Genomic DNA, 16,492 nt, shown 5'->3' with positions numbered 1-16,492 from the left:
GGGCGGCTTATGCTGTTCTTTTCTTAATAGATATCTGAGAGACCCTCCAATATTTTTCTATATAGTAGTATCATTCATCAGTGGTAGTCTGTGTCTACAAACGCTGGTATCTTGGACACAACATATAGTTATTATAGTACGAACATAACTGCTGCACCGCTTCAATCGCATGCAGAACGTGTCATAACTAAGATACACAGATTTTATTCAAACTATTCGATAATTGTTTGCAACAGAATGAGATGATTAAATAGAGTAAATAAACCCGGTGAAATTTACCGCAGATACCAACAACCATTTTTGCCTATGGCAGCACTGCTGATGGCAGCGCCGCTACAAGTATGGCGGCGTCTCTAGTTGTGTGGTTTTCTGTTTTGAATGCATTTTAACAGCGAATTAAGCAAGATTCGGGAATAAAAGTGGGTGTAATTTCTTGAAGGAGAAAAATGTAGGCTACCTTAGGTTGATATTAACACATATGATCCTGTGGCAGAGTCATAAAACATCGCGTACTTCCTTCAGGCGCTCCAAACAATTTGCATGTTAGTAGCAACAAAAGGACAGTGCCACCATCTCCTAAAACTTGGCATTCTCGATCAACTTAAGAGATAAAATACTTCCTTTCCTTGGTATTGCCACCAAGTGGTATGATTTACCAGAATATGCCAATAAACTCATCTCCAGCAGTGCGCCTTTGCCTGCTAGATCTCAATGAGAGGGTGCCACTCACCTGTGGCTGCAACCATTGGAGCTGCTGCAGGCAGCCTCATCGGCCGGGGCACCTGCACAGAGCATTCCTAAGCACACACGCCTCATCAAGAATGCAAGCAAGAAGGGGCATGCAGCACACGTCAAGTAAATGCCGCCATTACGGGATCAGCAGCTGGAAGAGCCACCATGGTGCTTGGTAAAAAAAGACAACTAAGGCATGGTTTCTTAATTTCCACTAGAATGTCGGTAACTTGAGTTATTTCTCTGACCCAATCTGCACGCTTCCTATCTCTTAATGTTACCCCTACCATTTTTCGTTCCATAGCCCTCTGGGTTGTCCTCAACTTAAGTAGAACTCTCTTGGTTAGCCTCCACGTTTCAGCCCCATAGGTGAGTACAGGCAAGACGCAACTGTTGTATACTTTCCTCTTGAGCGATACCGGTAAGCTGCTAGTCATAATCTGCGAGTGCTTGCCAAATGCGCTCCATCCCAATCTTATTCTTCTTGTTATTTCCTTTTCATGGTCTGGATCTGCGGTTACTACCTGTCCTAAGTAGACATATTAGCCTACTACTTCCAGTATTTCGCTACCTAATGTAAACTGCTGTTCCTTCCCGAGGCTGTTGAACATTACCTTAGTCTTCTGCATATTGATTTTCAAGCCTACCTTTCTACTTTTTCTGTCTAGGTCATCAATCATTATTTGCAGTTCATCCCCCGAGTTGCTTAGCAAAGCAAGTGTCATCAGCAAATCGCAGATTACTGAGGTATTCTCCATCTACCCTTATCCCTAACTGCTCCCATTCCAAGTCTCTGAATACTTCCTCTAAACAAGCTGTGAATAGTACTGGGGAGATTGTGTCTCCTTGCCTAACACCTTTCTTTATGGCAATTTTGTTACTTTCTTTATGCAGAACTATGGTTGCTGTGCAGCCACTATATATATCTTCCAGCACTTTCACGTACGGCTCGTCTACCCCCTGATTTCGCAATGCCTGCATCACCGCCGAGGTTTCAACTGAGTCAAATGCTTTTTCGTAATCAATGAATGCTATGTATAAGGGCTGGTTATATTCCGAGCATTTTTCTATCACCTGATTGATGGTATGGATATGATCGATAGTAGAGTACCGTTTCCGAAACCCTGCTTGATCCTTTGCTTGATTGCCGTCTAAGGTTGTACTGATTCTATTAGCGATTACCTTAGTAAATACCTTATACGTAACAGACAGTAAGCTGATTGGTCTGTAATTTTTAAGGTCCTTAGAGTCCCCTCTCTTGTGAATGAGGATAATGTTTGCATTCTTCCATGGTTCCGGTACCGTCAATGACACCAGGCACTGCGTATACAGGGTGGCCAGTTTTTCTACATGGGACATGGACATGGGCAGGACATGTAGTGCGAAGAGAGGATAACCGATGGTCGCTGAGGGTAACAAACTGGATTCCAAGGGAAGGAAAGCGTAGCAGGGGGCGGCAGAAAGTTAGGTGGGCGGATGAGATTAAGAAGTTCGCAGGGGTCAGGTGGATGCAGCTAGCACAGAACCGGGTTAAGTGGAGAAATATGGGAGAGGCCTTCGCCCTGCAGTGGGTATAATCAGGCTGATGATGATGATGAAGGCATGGTTTGCTTCATTAGGGCCACTGAAAGTTCTTTACGCAACCATCTGAATAAACTTTAAAAATTAAGGCATTGCATATGTACCACCTCTACACTGCGTTTAATACCCGGCTCCCCTTACGTTTCTCCAGGTAGCAACATGGCGCTCAGTCTCTATCTCGCGCTCCCTCACGAACCTCGTTCTGTTTGCAGATTCTTGCCTGAATCTGCTCCTGAGGTGAGAGGCAGCTCGAAGCTTGAACACTGTCACCTCAATGACCTCTGATGACCACCATGCGACTGATGGATGGGGTCTAAGATGCTGTCGCGAGAGCTGCATACACCGGAAGTTCATTGTGCTCGTCTAGCATCTTCTTTTGCTTCGGGTCGTGGCTTCCCTGGTGATTCTACCCGTTTGAGATATTAGATTAATCGCTGGTCTGCTTGAGCGTCATCTTAGCCATAGCTTAATGCTCCACGATGTCCAGAGGGTCCGCTCCTGTTGGACGGAGACCAGCGCACCGCCCCTTCTTGTATCAGCTGTGACAACACTTGCACTGTTTTTACGGGACGTCTCTAGGGGGGGGGGGGGGGGGTTCACTTAGCTGTTTTCTGGAAGAGTGACAGTCTCGATGCGCAAAACACTGCTGATTTCATGCAGTTCGTGCTGTACATCTAGCTTGAGGCTCACTTCGTAAAGCTCCTGCTCACTCTCAGTCATCTTAGTTGCCGTCGTGTAGGGCTTGATATACTCAATGTGGAACAGCTGGCGCAACATGGACGGGACGCAGAACTTCGACGCCATCTGCTGGTTGGAGCCCTTCTCCCCGGCATGAAGGTCTTATTGTGGTTTCGTCCCACTACACTGCAGCATGATCGTCATTGATCTTGCTCATCTCAACACTGACACATCTCACCACTCTGACACAGCACAATAATCTAACACAACACATGTATTTCCACCATGTTCTTTTCCTGAGCACTGGCGGTTTTTTTCCTATGCTTATGAAAAAGTGGCCGCCAATGTCTGTCTTCACCGACTCTGCACACTGACATCATGTAGGCGCGCTGAACTTTAACTCGAGACAATTCGCCGACACAAGACAAGACTGGTACGTGCGCGAACTTTCAACTGTTTATTACAAGTACTTCTCTCCTTATATACACACATACAAAGAAAGCATGTACAAACACATGTCAGAAACAAGTTTATAAGTGCAATTCATCAACCCATAACACCTGAAGCACCGCTTTCCATCATACTGTCTGTTAACAATTGGATCTCTGCTCGTCAGCGCTATCGACGGATCGCTTACGCATTCCGTGGAACCGGCTCGTGCCATTTCATATGCTTCAAAGATTATTCTTTCGCGCCGGTCTGTGAAATGTCCGATTACAGCAGTTTCTTCGAATATTGGGACGCATTTTTTACAGCTATTAACATGCTTGGCGAGGCGGACTGCGCGGTATAGGCCTGGCCAAAAGAACCGGCGGCGCACACTGTCGTATGTGCGAGAGACGCCTAATGACCTGCTGTGGGAACATCGTGAAGCTGTTCAAGGACGGTTGTGCGTAGGTGCTGAGGGACTACTAATAGAAGGTCGGTCGCATATTGTGCCGGTATGAGGTGCCGTCGTGGAGCACGAACAAACGAAGGGAAGGGTCATGGCGATCGGCGCTGAGGCGATTTATAATTTCGTGAAGCTGAGGGTCCTGGCGTTGCTCCCGGCGAATGTTGGAAAAGTCAGAAATAGAGAGCACGCAAGCGTCATTGTCACATTCAAGTTAGCTTGGCGGGTCGACTGGATGACGGGACAGGCAATCGGCATCTCGATGCAACTGGCCAGACTTATAAAGTACTGAAAAATTGTACTCCTGAATGCGCAAGGCCCAAAGTTCAAGGCGGTCAGTAGGGTCTTTGAGTGTTGCAAGCCAGCACAATGTGTGGTGGTCGGTGACCACTGTGAATGGCCGCCCATACAAGTAAGGGCGGAACTTCGTAATAGCCAAAACTAGGGCTAAGTACTCACGTTCAGTGAAGGAATAATTCTGTTCGGCACAGAGAGGAGTCGGCTGGCATAGGCGATGATGGAACCGAGCTGACGTTGTGCGAGAACGGCACCAATTCCATGACCACTTGCGTCGGTGCGTACTTCTGTGGGCGCTGACGGATTGAAGTGAGCCAACACTGGCGGACCGGTAAGGTGGGCAATAAGAGCGACGAAGGCGGCCGATTGTCGTGGCCCCAGGAAAAGGAGACCCCTTTTTTCAGAAGCTGCGTGAGTGGACGGGCGATTTCCGCGAAGTTTGATACAAATCGCCAGAAATATGAGCAAAGTCCGAGGGAGCTACGCACGTCGCTGCTAGAGTTTGGTATAGGAAAATCACTTACAGCGCGAATTTTGTCGGGGTCCGGCTGGATGCCATGGGTGTTGACCAAGTGTCCTAGGACCTTGAGTTTCCGGCGACCAAAGCTACAATTCTTGGAGTTCAACTGAAGGCCAGCTCGTCGAAAGACGCCAAGAATAGCCGAAACATGATGGAGGTGGCCCTCAAAGATTGATGAAAATACGGTGATGTCATCGAGGTAGCACAAACATGTGGTCCATTTGAACCCGCGTGGTAAGGAGTCCATCATGCGCTCGAAGGTTGCAGGGGCATTACATAAGCCTTGGCATCACCTTGAATTGGTAGAGGCCATCCGGGGTAACAAAAGCCGTCTTTTCACGATCTCTTTCGTCAACAGAGATCTGCCAATATCCAGAACGGAGATCGATGGAGGAGAAGTAGTTGGCACCATGCAGGCAGTCGAGGGCGTCATCGATCCTTGGAAGAGGGTACACTTCTTTCTTTGTTATCTTATTTAGGTGTCGATAATCTACGCAAAACTTCCAGCTGTTTTCTTTCTTTTTGACGAGTACTACCGGAGACGCCCAGGGGCTGGCTCAATAATATTGCTGGCCAACATTTTCTCCACTTCTTCCTGAATGATCCGGCGTTCGGAAAGAGCAACTCTGTAAGGCCGTCTGTGAATAGGGCGGGCATCTCCAGTATCGATACTATGTGTGACGATGGATGTTTGGCCCAGGGATCTGTGACCGAAATCAAAAATGTCGCTGTATGACTGCAAAAGGCCGGCAAGGGCGCTGGCATATTTGGGACGCAGGTCAGAGGCAACCATGGCTGAGACGCGGTCCTCCGGACTATGTGATGGAACAGGTTGTGCAGGTACCTCGGCGTGACGGTCAGACAGCACTGCAGAAATAGTAAAGCTGGACAAAGGGGACAGCTCGGCCAGGAAAATGCCCTCTGGTAGAACTTGCGAAGACATGCTGAAGTTGAGTACCGGAATGTAGGTTAGGTTATTCTCGACGTATACAATGTTATGAGGTAGGATAATGTTGCGCTGTAGAGCGACGGCGGTGATGGGGTTGACAACGTAGTCGCTGTCAGGAAGGGATGGAAAAGGTGACATGGGAACGTATACTTCCAACTCGGGAGGTAGGCGAGTAAACGTACTGGAGCGGAGGCGAGGCTGGGAATGGTCAGCACTAGGGTCGTGAACACAATGGGGCAGGGCTAGGCGCAGAAGTCCGGAGGAACAGTCAACGAGAGCGGAATGAGCTGTTAAAAAGTCTAGGCCTCAAGTCACGTCTTGAGGACAAGTAGTAAGGACGGCAAAGAGCACAGGGGCGTGGTAGCCGGCGATGCTGACGCGCGCAGTGCACATTCCGATGATGGTAGAAGTGTTTCCATCGGCAACACGAACTGTAGAGGTGTGAGTGGGCGTAAGAACGTTTTTGAGGCGCTGGCGGAACGACGAACTAAGGACTGAAATATGAGCTCCAGTGTCAATAAGGGCAGAAACGGAGACTCCGTCCACAAGAATATCAATGAGGGAACGCCTGGGTATGGGGGTCAGTTCCGAGTTGACTGTCCGGGTCGGTAATGCAGCGTCACCCCCGGCCGCTGCACTCACTAGTTTCCTGAGTAGGTGCCAGCGTATGATGGGGAGGAGCTGCGACGAGGCACCGGTGAACGGGATCGATGAGCCAGTGGGGATGGAGATCGGCTCGAGCGACGAGGAGTAGGGACGGTTTCGTTACGAGGCTGATTTGTTTGCGGAAGATAATGTCTAAGTCCATCATAGGCGGGGCGGGGCTCCTCTGGTTGGGCAGGGAAGCGTCTAGGTCCATCCTAGTATCGACGGTCGGCATTGTAATAAGAGCAAGGGGCGAACAAGGCACGGCTACGGCAATAACGAGATGTGTGGCCGGCGCGACAGCAAATGAAGTAAATTGGCCTGTCGTCTGAGGTGCGCCACTCTGCAGCATTTCGGCTAGGGTAGCGACGTGGGGAAGCCTGACTGGCGGTAGCAGCAGCCACTACAGGAACAGGGTGCGTTGGTGACGGTGGCGGCACGGGGCTGGAGGAGATGCAGACGTTGGCAAGTTCCTGGCGAACAACGGCCTGTATCATGGCCATGGTGTCCGGCGGCGGAGACGTGAGTGGTGCAGGAGCCAAGGCCTCGAGTTCTCTGCGGATTATCCGAGTGATGTTCGCTGTAAGAGAAGGCTGTTGCAAAGGCGGCAGGTCAACGCAGGATGATGTAGCCGCCGTGTTCAGAAGGCGGTCAAAGCGATGTACGAGACGGCATTGTTTCATCATCATCATCATCACCAGCAGCAGCCTGACTATACCCACTGCAGGACGAAGGCCTCTCCCATATTTCTCCAATTAACCCGGTTCTGTGCTAACTGCATCCACTTGACCCCTACGAACTTCTTAACCCCAATCGCCCACCTAACTTTCTCCCGCCCCCTGCAATGCTTTCCTTCCCTTGGAATCTAGTTTGTTACCCTAAGCGACCATCGGTTATCCTCTCTTCGCACTACATGTCCTGCCCATGTCCATTTCTTCTTAATTTCCGCTAGAATGTCGGTAACTTGAGTGATTTCTCTGACGCTTCCTATCTCTAAATGTTACCCCTACCATTTTTCGTTCCATAGCCCTCTGGTTAGTCCTCAACGTAAGTAGAACCCTCTTGGTTAGCCTCCACGTTTCAGACCCATATGTGATGTTACGTTTCGAACTTCCCGAGTAACGAGACGGTGCACGTGTCGAAATGGGCGTCCGTTTTTCTAAGAAGACTGCACGCGACCACCTCGGAGTTCGCGGACCAGAACCACTCAGGACGCAGCAACGCGGTGTCGCATGTCGGAAGCGACGGCAGCAGTTGCCCCAGTTTGTGTCCGGAGGTGTGTGCACAGAGGCGCTAACGAATTCGCCGAAGAGCGGGCGCGCATGTGTTTGGAAACAGAGAGCCGCGGCGCCTGCGTCTTAGCACCGAGGAGAGAGAGAAGGGTCACCTTCCCCCCCGTGGAGAAGAGCGGTCACCGCATTCCTTTCCCGCGGAGTGCTCCCGCGCGAGGGGTCCGCGTGGGTGGCGCGTGGTTCCGACCTTGGACAGCCAGCAAGCCTCCTTGGGACCCCCATGCCTGACTTCCCCCGGCGGAGTCGCCATCGTGCCGCTTAGGCACATGGCGACGAAAAACGTGATATTCTTAGAAAGGTCCGGGATACTTTATCGAAAGTATCTTGATCGCAGAGGAGTGCAGGTCGACCAATTGGTCGTACCAAAACGCTATCGCAGTGATCTTTTGCACTTGGTTCACAAGAGCTCGCAATCAGGTCATTTAGGGCTCAAGGAAACAAAGAATCGTTTGCTGCAGGAATATTGGTGGCCGGGATGTTTTCGGGAGGTGAAAGATTTTGTAAAGACCTGCGACACATGTCAACGGGTGGGCAAGCCGGGAGATAAGTGCGAGAGCCCCAATGAAGCTAGTGCCTGTGATCACGGAGCCATTTCGACGACTCGTGATCGACACTGTTAGTCCCCTTCCAAAGACTAAGACTGGGTATAGCCACATTTTGACAGTAATCTGTCCTGCCACTAAGTTTGCTGAGGCAGTGACACTGAAAGAGTTAAGCTCAGCGGAAATTGTAAACGCACTCATCTCCATTTTCGCACGGGTTGGGTTTCCCGCTGAAATACAGTCAGATCAGCGGACTGTTTTTACCAGCGCACTGAATACAACTTTCCTGGAGAGGTGTGGGATTAAATTAATCCATAGTTCAGTGTACCACCAGCCGTCCAACCCGGTAGAAAAGATGCACTCGGTAATGAAACGCATACTGAGAGCCCTGTGTTTTGATCGCAAAACCGACTGGGATGCCTGTTTGCATGCAACAATGTTTGCGATGAGAACCGTTCCTCATGAGGCCACGGGGTTCTTGCCGGCCGAAATGGTCAACGGCCGCTCCCTGCGATCGCTACTACGCTTTCTTCGGGAATCATGTGAGGGCAGGGAAGAGAACCCTACGGTGGTCGAATACGTGCTCGCGCTGTTTGAAAGGTTGCACAAGGGGCAGGAACTCGCGGGATGCGAAATGAGTAGAGCGCAGGAGAGGGTCAAACAGTGCAATGACCGAACAGCGAGATCACGCTTTCTTGAAGCTAGAGACGCGGTAATGGTGCTACGACCTTCCCAGAAAAAATAAATTGGAAGTTCAATGGGAGAGCCCAGTGGAAGTCATCCAGAGACTGTCCTACACGCGTTGCCTAACTCATCATCATCATCATCAGCCTGATTATACCCACTGCAGGGCGAAGGCCTCTCCCATATCTCTCCACTTTACCCGGCGTTGCCTAACTAGCCTGCCCGGAAAGCGAAAGATAGAGCCACGGTAAACCTAACGGCAATGCCGATGACTTAAGTCGATGCTTTTGGTGTTATTCATAGCATCGGTGAATCTGGCTTGGGTATGTTTTTTTTTTCCTGGCATAGGTTTGCATAATTACCATTTTTCTTTTCATCTTGAACATTGTGTTTGTGTGAATGAATAATGATCTGGTTGTTTCAAGTGCTGACGTAGTAGTAAAATGCTTAAAGTAATATTGGTATGAGAGCCTGGTGGATCTCGTGGAGAGAGTCCTGGCGCTTGCCGTCTTTGCGGCTGTGATTTTCGTGTTGTTCAAACTGATGCTGTCTTTCCTGTGAATAAGCTGGTCTGCAGAGAGCAAGAAGCCCTCCATAGTCTTGACAAGAAGCAACGAGGAGCTGCTGAGTCCGTTGGAGGCAGCAGAGCATCAGCAACAGTGAACCCAACCAGAACGACATCCTGTATCCCTCTGTACAATGGTTGCTGACCTTTGTGCATCGGGATCTTCAACCGCCGCCAGAGAAGCTGTTACGTTTCGAACTTCCCGAGTAACGAGACGGTGCACGTGTCGAAATGGGCGTCCGTTTTTCTAAGAAGACTCCACGCGACCACCTCGGAGTTCACGGACCAGAACCACCCAGGACGCAGCAACGCGGTGTCGCATGTCGGAAGCGACGGCAGCAGTTGTCCCAGTTTGTGTCCGGAGGACTGTGCACAGAGGCGCTAACGAATTCGCCGAAGAGCGGGCGCGCCTGTGTTTGGAAACAGAGAGCCGCGGCGCCTGCGTCTTAGCACCGAGGAGAGAGAGCGGGTCATCTTCCCCCCCCCCCCCCCCCCCCCCCCCCCCCCGTGGAGAAGAGCCGTCACCGCATTCCTTTCCCGCGGAGTGTTCCCGCGCGAGGGGCCCGCGTGGGGGGCGCGTGGTTCCGACCTTGGACAGCCAGCAAGCCTCCTTGGGACCCCCATGCCTGACTTCCCCCGGCGGAGTCGCCATCGTGCCGCTAAAGTGGAAAGAGTGCGCTGGGAGGACGTTTCTAGTGGGCGGTTCCCGAATGTCAGCATATCAGGAACTCAAATGTGATTGGACTTGGACCAAATGGAAAATTCCCCAACTAGGTACTTGGGGACAAAAAAGTTGTTAAAAACGAGAGCACGAGTGCTCTCTGGTGTGTACCTTCTCAGATTCACCATGTAAATAAACCTTCGTTAAGTTCTCTCTAACTCTCGGCCAGTCTCTGCTTGGGTGACCACCACCCAATGTTCAAGTGCATGCAGCCCGACGTCTGACTCGGCTTTTCGCTACCCGTTGATCCGCTACTGGAGCAGACGCAACGCAACAGTGAGTACAAGTAAGCTTCAACTGTTGTATACTTTCCTCTTAAGCGATACCGGTAAACTGCTGGTCATAATCTGCGAGTGCTTGCCAAATGCGCTCCATCCCAATCTTATTCTTCTTGTTATTTCCTTTTCATGGTCCGGATCTGCGGTTACTACCTGTCTTAAGTAGACATATTCGCCCCCTACTTCCAGTACTTCGCTATCTATTAATTTGTCTTGGTGCCACAAAACGGGATGGCGATTTTTCAAGTTTTAAAAAGTTTCGCCCCACTTGTGATTAGGCTTCGCAGTTTCCACTTTTAACGCTAACTCCATTTATAAAAAAAAAGGAATGTTTGTCTTGGTTCCGTGGCTGGGATCAGTCTAATGTTCCTTCCCGAGGCTGTTGAACATTACCTTAGTCTTCTGCATATTGATTTTCAAGCCTGCCTTTATACTTTTCCTGTCTAGATCATTATTATTTGCAGCTCATCCCCCGAGTTACTTAACAAGGCAAAGCCATCAGCAAATCGCAGATTACTGAGGTATTCTCCATCTACCCTTATCCCTAACTGCTCCCATTCCAAGTCTCTGAATACTTCCTCTAAGCAAGCTGCGAATAGCACTGGGGAGATCGTGTCTCCTTGCATAGCACCTTTCTTTATGGGAATTTTGTTACTTTCTTTATGCAGAACTATGGTTGCTGTGCAGCCACTATATATATCTTCCAGCACTTTCACGTACGGCTAGTCTACCCCCTGATTTCGCAATGCCTGCATCACCGCCGAGGTTTCAACTGAGTCGAATGCTTTTTCGTAATCAATGAATGCTATGTATAAGGGCTTGTCATATTCTGAGCATTTCTCTATCACCTGGTTGATGGTATGGATATGATCGATAGTAGAGTACCGTTTCCGAAAACCTGTCCGATCCTTCGCTTGATTGCAGTCTGAGGTTGTGTTGATTCTATAAGCGATTACCTTAGTAAATACCTTATACGTAACAGACAGTAGGCTGACTGGTCTGTAATTTTTAATTCCGGTACCGTCGATGAGACCAGGCACTGCGTATACAGGGTGGCTAGTTTTTGTAGCACGTTAATTATATCCACGTTAGCCTTATATAGGCCACCTTGCGCTTATTGATCAGCTTCGGTATCTCGGCCAATTCTATCTGGTCTCTTGAATTGGAAGCTTTCATGCTCTGGCGTCTCTTGATCAAATCTTCTCCTTATACAGCTTACTGGTATCCTCTGTAATTATCCTACCGCCTACTTCTACAGCGCACTCAGTAATCATATCTCCGAAATTATTGTTCATTGCTTCTAGGGTAATGTCCTCGTCCTTGGTTAGAGCTGAATATCTATTCTGTAGCGAGACCCTGAACTCTTCTGCCCTCCCCCTCACCGCTAAATTGTTGATCGGTTTCTTTCTTACTAATCTGTTGTGTTCCTTCCTCAGATTTAGGCTAATTCGGGAGCTCACCATCCTGTAGTCACTGCATCGCACTTTCCCGATTACCTCTACATCTTGCATAATGACGGGGTTGAACACAGTATGAAGTCAATTTCATTTTTAGTCTCCCCGTTAGGACTTTTCCATGTCTATTTCCGGTTCTTCTGTTTGCTGAAGAAGGTATTCATGAAGTTATTGCGATCTGCAAACTCAACTAGTATAACTCCCCCCTACTTCTCCTAGAACCAATGCCATAGTCACCTACTGTCTGGTCTCCTGCCTGCTTCTTCCCTACCTTGGCATTGAAGTCGCCCATTAGTACAGTATACTGCGTCTTTACCTTTCGCATTGCCGATTCTACATCTTCGTAGAAGCTTTCAACTTCCTGGTCATCATAACTACATATAGGTGCTAAGCCTGTACAACCTTCAGTTTATACCGCTTATTAGGCCTAATTACGATGCCTCTAACCCTCTCAGTAATACTATAGAATTTATCTATATTATCCGCTATGTACTTATTGGCAAGGAATCCTACTTCCAGTTGTCGCCTCTCCGGTGAGCCTCGACAACACAGTGCATGCCCATCCTTCAGTACAGCATATGCCTCATTCGGCCTCCTAACCTCACTAAGCCCTATGATATCCCATTTAATACCCTCTAGTTCCTCTAACAGCACTGCTAAACTAGCTTCACTAGCTAGGGTTCTAGCGTTAAACGTTGCCAGAGTCAGTTCCCAATGGCGGTCTGTCCAGCGGAGCCAGAAGTTCTTAGCATCCCCTCCTGCGTCACAGGTCTGACCGCCGCCGTGGTCAGTTGTTCCGCAGCCGCTGGTGACTGAGGGCGGGGGTTTTATGGAACTAATCATGAGACGTTGCGGCCAATTACTGCACCAGGGTGGCCAACACCTGTTCTGGTGAGGGAGTGCGTTTCCCGAGGTGTTCACCGGCATCAGGTCGCACCCCAAACCTGTTTATGCAATTCCATCAACCCGCGGATTTTTTTTTATTCAGTGGGGAATTGCGTGGCACCGGGACTTGAACCCCGGTCCTCTTGCATGCGTGGCGGATGTTCTACCGCTACGCCACCGCTTTCTTTTTCTTTATTGCATGAATTGGTACAAATACATCAGTAAAAGATCGTGGTTGCCATGCCCCTTGGTTGACAACCGTGTCTAATGGACTTTCATTACCACAAGTTCGCCCATCAGTACGCCACCGCTGCTTAACTTATTTTGCAACACACACACACACACCTCTTAAGTGCACGTGTGGCCAGAAATGACAGAAAAAGGTTTCATTCTAACATGTTTGCTGCTGAGAAGCACAAACTTCACGTTCACTCTGCCGTTTTTCTCCGGCGAGCAAACGTACCCTTTTCGAGAGCGCCACTTGTTTTGGAGCAGTGATGCCTCCATACCAGCGCACTTGAGGAACAATATGAAATAAATGCTCTGTTTAAAATCTGAGTGTCATGAGCTCACATTAAAATATAACGAAAATTGGGATGCTGGAACCATCCGGCTGATCGGCAGCCGGCGAAACAGTTGTACAACACCCTTTCCGCTCCACGTCCACAAGTCCGAATGTGCGGCAAAAGCGAATGTACAACAGTCTTTAGGCCGGCCATCGTGACATTTATGCATGAACACGAGAACTTAACCTGAATATTTAAAGCTGAATCTCTGGTAAAACACGCATTCTAGAAGTGTTCTGCAAGTTGCAGTTGTCTAGAAGTGTGACCATCTCCAAGTTTACAAACTAGTAATGTCAGAGGCTAACTATATTGTTTCTGCATCTTATTTATAAAGGTTGACAACAGCAATTACTTTTCTTTTCTGTCCGTCTGTCCACATAGCGTACCTGCGAAACAGCTTTGATGTACTTGTGATTCATCATCATCATCAGCCTGATTATACCCACTGCAGGGCGAAGGCCTCTCCCATATTTCTCCACTTAACCCGGTTCTGTGCTAGCTGCATCCACTTGACCCCTGCGAACTTCTTAATCTCATCCGCCCACCTAACTTTCTGCCGCCCCCTGCTACGCTTTCCTTCCCTTGGAACCCAGTTTGTTACCCTCAGCGACCATTGGTTATCCTCTCTTCGCACTACATGTCCTGCCCATGTCCATTTCTTTTTCTTAATTTCCACTAGAATGTCGGTAACTTGAGTTATTTCTCTGACCCACTCTGCACGCTTTCTATCTCTTAATGTTACCCCTACCATTTTTCGTTCCATAGCCCTCTGGGTTGTCCTCAACTTAAGTAGAACTCTCTTGGTTAGCCTCCACGTTTCAGCCCCATAGGTGAGTACAGGCAAGATCTGCAAACTATCTGCAAAAATCTGCAAACTATTTTTCCTGCTGACAAACCCCGGCAGCCTACATTTGACGACACACTTTACAAGAATGGTGCTGGACTACGCACAGGAATTTAAATAAAGCAATGGACATTGTGATTCTAGCGAAAGGATCGATTCTGTTTTTGTTCCTGCTCACTGTCGGCTTTATAATTTTCTTTTTTTGCGCAAGATGTATTGAGAGGAATCTAGAAGATTCCTGCGTACGTTTCTGCAATGCTCCAGATTACGCTAGTCACGGTTTGCGGCTTTATCTCGAAGTTTCCTTGAGCGTTTGCGCATGCATCTTAGTTCGACCACCGACGTTTGTTGTTATCGCCGTCACCGATCCACTTAGTTCTTTTAGGGGTGCAATAAAGAGTTTCTTCGGTGGTGTTGTCACCACGTCGGTGGTCGAACTAAGATGCATGCGCAAACGCTCAAGGAAACTTCGAGATAAAGCCGCAAACCGTGACTAGCGTAATCTGGAGCATTGCAGAAACGTACGCAGGAATCTTCTAGATTCCTCTCAATACATCTCGCGCAAAAAAAGAAAATTATAAAGCCGACAGTGAGCAGGAACAAAAACAGAATCGATCCTTTCGCTAGAATCACAATGTCCATTGCTTTATTTAAATTCCTGTGCGTAGTCCAGCACCATTCTTGTAAAGTGTGTCGTCAAATGTAGGCTGCCGGGGTTTGTCAGCAGGAAAAATAGTTTGTTATATAAATTTGTATTCTTGACAGGTGCAGTTAGCTCCAAAAATGAACAGATGTTACTGAGTGAACTGTTAAGCGGGCACCGGTAGCGAGCAGGACCGGAGCAGGGGTGGCCGAACTTGCAGTCAGCTGGTCCGCAAAATAACTTCCTCTTCCTTCTGTGGAATACTGCGCTACTTGATATACAGAGACAAATGGAAGACGACACACGAATGAAGCGCAAACTTACAACTATTTATTTTTATCGACAAAACACGTACATATATACAAAAGGCATTCTTGTCAAATCACAGACACATCATTCATGCATGTGATCACGCACGTTATCATTTCGACCACAACTCCGCATCTGCAGAGCTATCATTCTAGCTCCTCTTTTGTGAGAGCCACAGAAGATGTACTAACGCACGTATGTTTTTCTGCTGATTCGATTAAGAAGGCTTCTACTATTTCTCTTTCAATTCTTTCCTTTTGTTTACCTACAATTTCAGTCCTATGAAATAATGGTTTGCAGCCATTTACGCATCGCAAGCAATGTTGCGCAAGATTTCCAGGGTGGCTGATTTTCCCACAGTCATTATGATGTTCCAGGAGCCTCTTATTAACACACCTTCCCGTTTGTCCGATGTATTGTTTTCCGCACGAAATCGGGATCTTGTAAATGATTTCATCCTGACAAGGTATGAACCTTTTTTGATGTGCAATTTCACATTCCTTCCTCTTGCCACGCTTATCATGCTCATTTACTGCATTACAGAGGCTTATCAACTTTTTTGGCGCCCTAAATATCACCTTCACATTATGTTTGGTTGCTACCTTCTTTAATCCATGTGATACTTTGTGTATATACGGAATTACAACACATCGCTCTCTGTTGCTCTCTTCTCTCTGCACCTGCGTTTTCTTCGTTATGTTGTTCAGCAGCTTTTCTGCCACAGACGAAATGACACTATCTGGGAAACCACTGGCTTTCAGCCTGGTTATTTGCATGCCGATGCTTTCTGTCATTTTGTGATCGCAGGACTTCTTAATGCTCTGCAACATGCATGAGTGGGCGACGCTCCTTTTAACAAGCTTGGACTGGCTCGAATCGAATCTCATGAGGCTTTTTTCGTTTTTGGTATGATACCACCAGCATGTGTGCATGGGGGTCTCCTGTATTTGTAGATCGAGGAACCTTATCATCCCTTTATCAGGTACTTCATAGGTAAAGTCAAGCCCATTGAACTCGCCCTTGAAAAGCGCGACCATCATATCCGCGTCAACCGTACCAGATCTTCCTGTACTAAAACAAAGCAAAAAATCGTCTACGTATCGAAAGCATGCTACAACACCCCTGCTATCCAATTCCGGTTTTAGGCTGCGGTCTCCCTTTGCCATGTAAAGGTTCGAAAGGACAGGAGCCAAGCACGACCCGATACAAATGCCTCCTCGCTGTGCGTAAATTTTCCCTTCGTACAGCACATACAGGGATCTCAGATACACCCACGGCCTAACGAGCGCCACGCTTAAGGCACTGCTGGGAGCCATGGCGCCTAGAGAGAAGACGGCTCGGAGACTCTGCAAAATTGTCCGTGCTGAAAGCTGGAGGCTCATTGGATTATATCGTCTTCATATCGAAGCGACATG

The 16,492-nt window shown here is 48.4% G+C and overlaps 1 protein-coding gene across 1 annotated transcript in view; it reads right to left on the bottom strand.

The window, feature by feature from the left end:
* Positions 1-16,492, bottom strand: part of LOC146171939 (transmembrane protein 117-like) — a 438,815-nt gene that overhangs the window by 403,078 nt on the left and 19,245 nt on the right. The window contains exon 2 of the mRNA XM_084586209.1: positions 731-782. Coding sequence (XP_084442335.1) covers positions 731-782 — 52 coding nt within the window. The remainder of the gene's footprint in view (positions 1-730; positions 783-16,492) is intronic.

The sequence above is a fragment of the Amblyomma maculatum genome, unplaced genomic scaffold (assembly GCF_055883805.1).
Source record: "Amblyomma maculatum isolate TAMU_Amacu unplaced genomic scaffold, ASM5588380v1 scaffold_15, whole genome shotgun sequence".
NCBI lineage: Eukaryota > Metazoa > Arthropoda > Arachnida > Ixodida > Ixodidae > Amblyomma > Amblyomma maculatum.
Note: the sequence above shows the minus strand (reverse complement) of the source record. Positions and strands in the feature narration are given on the sequence as shown.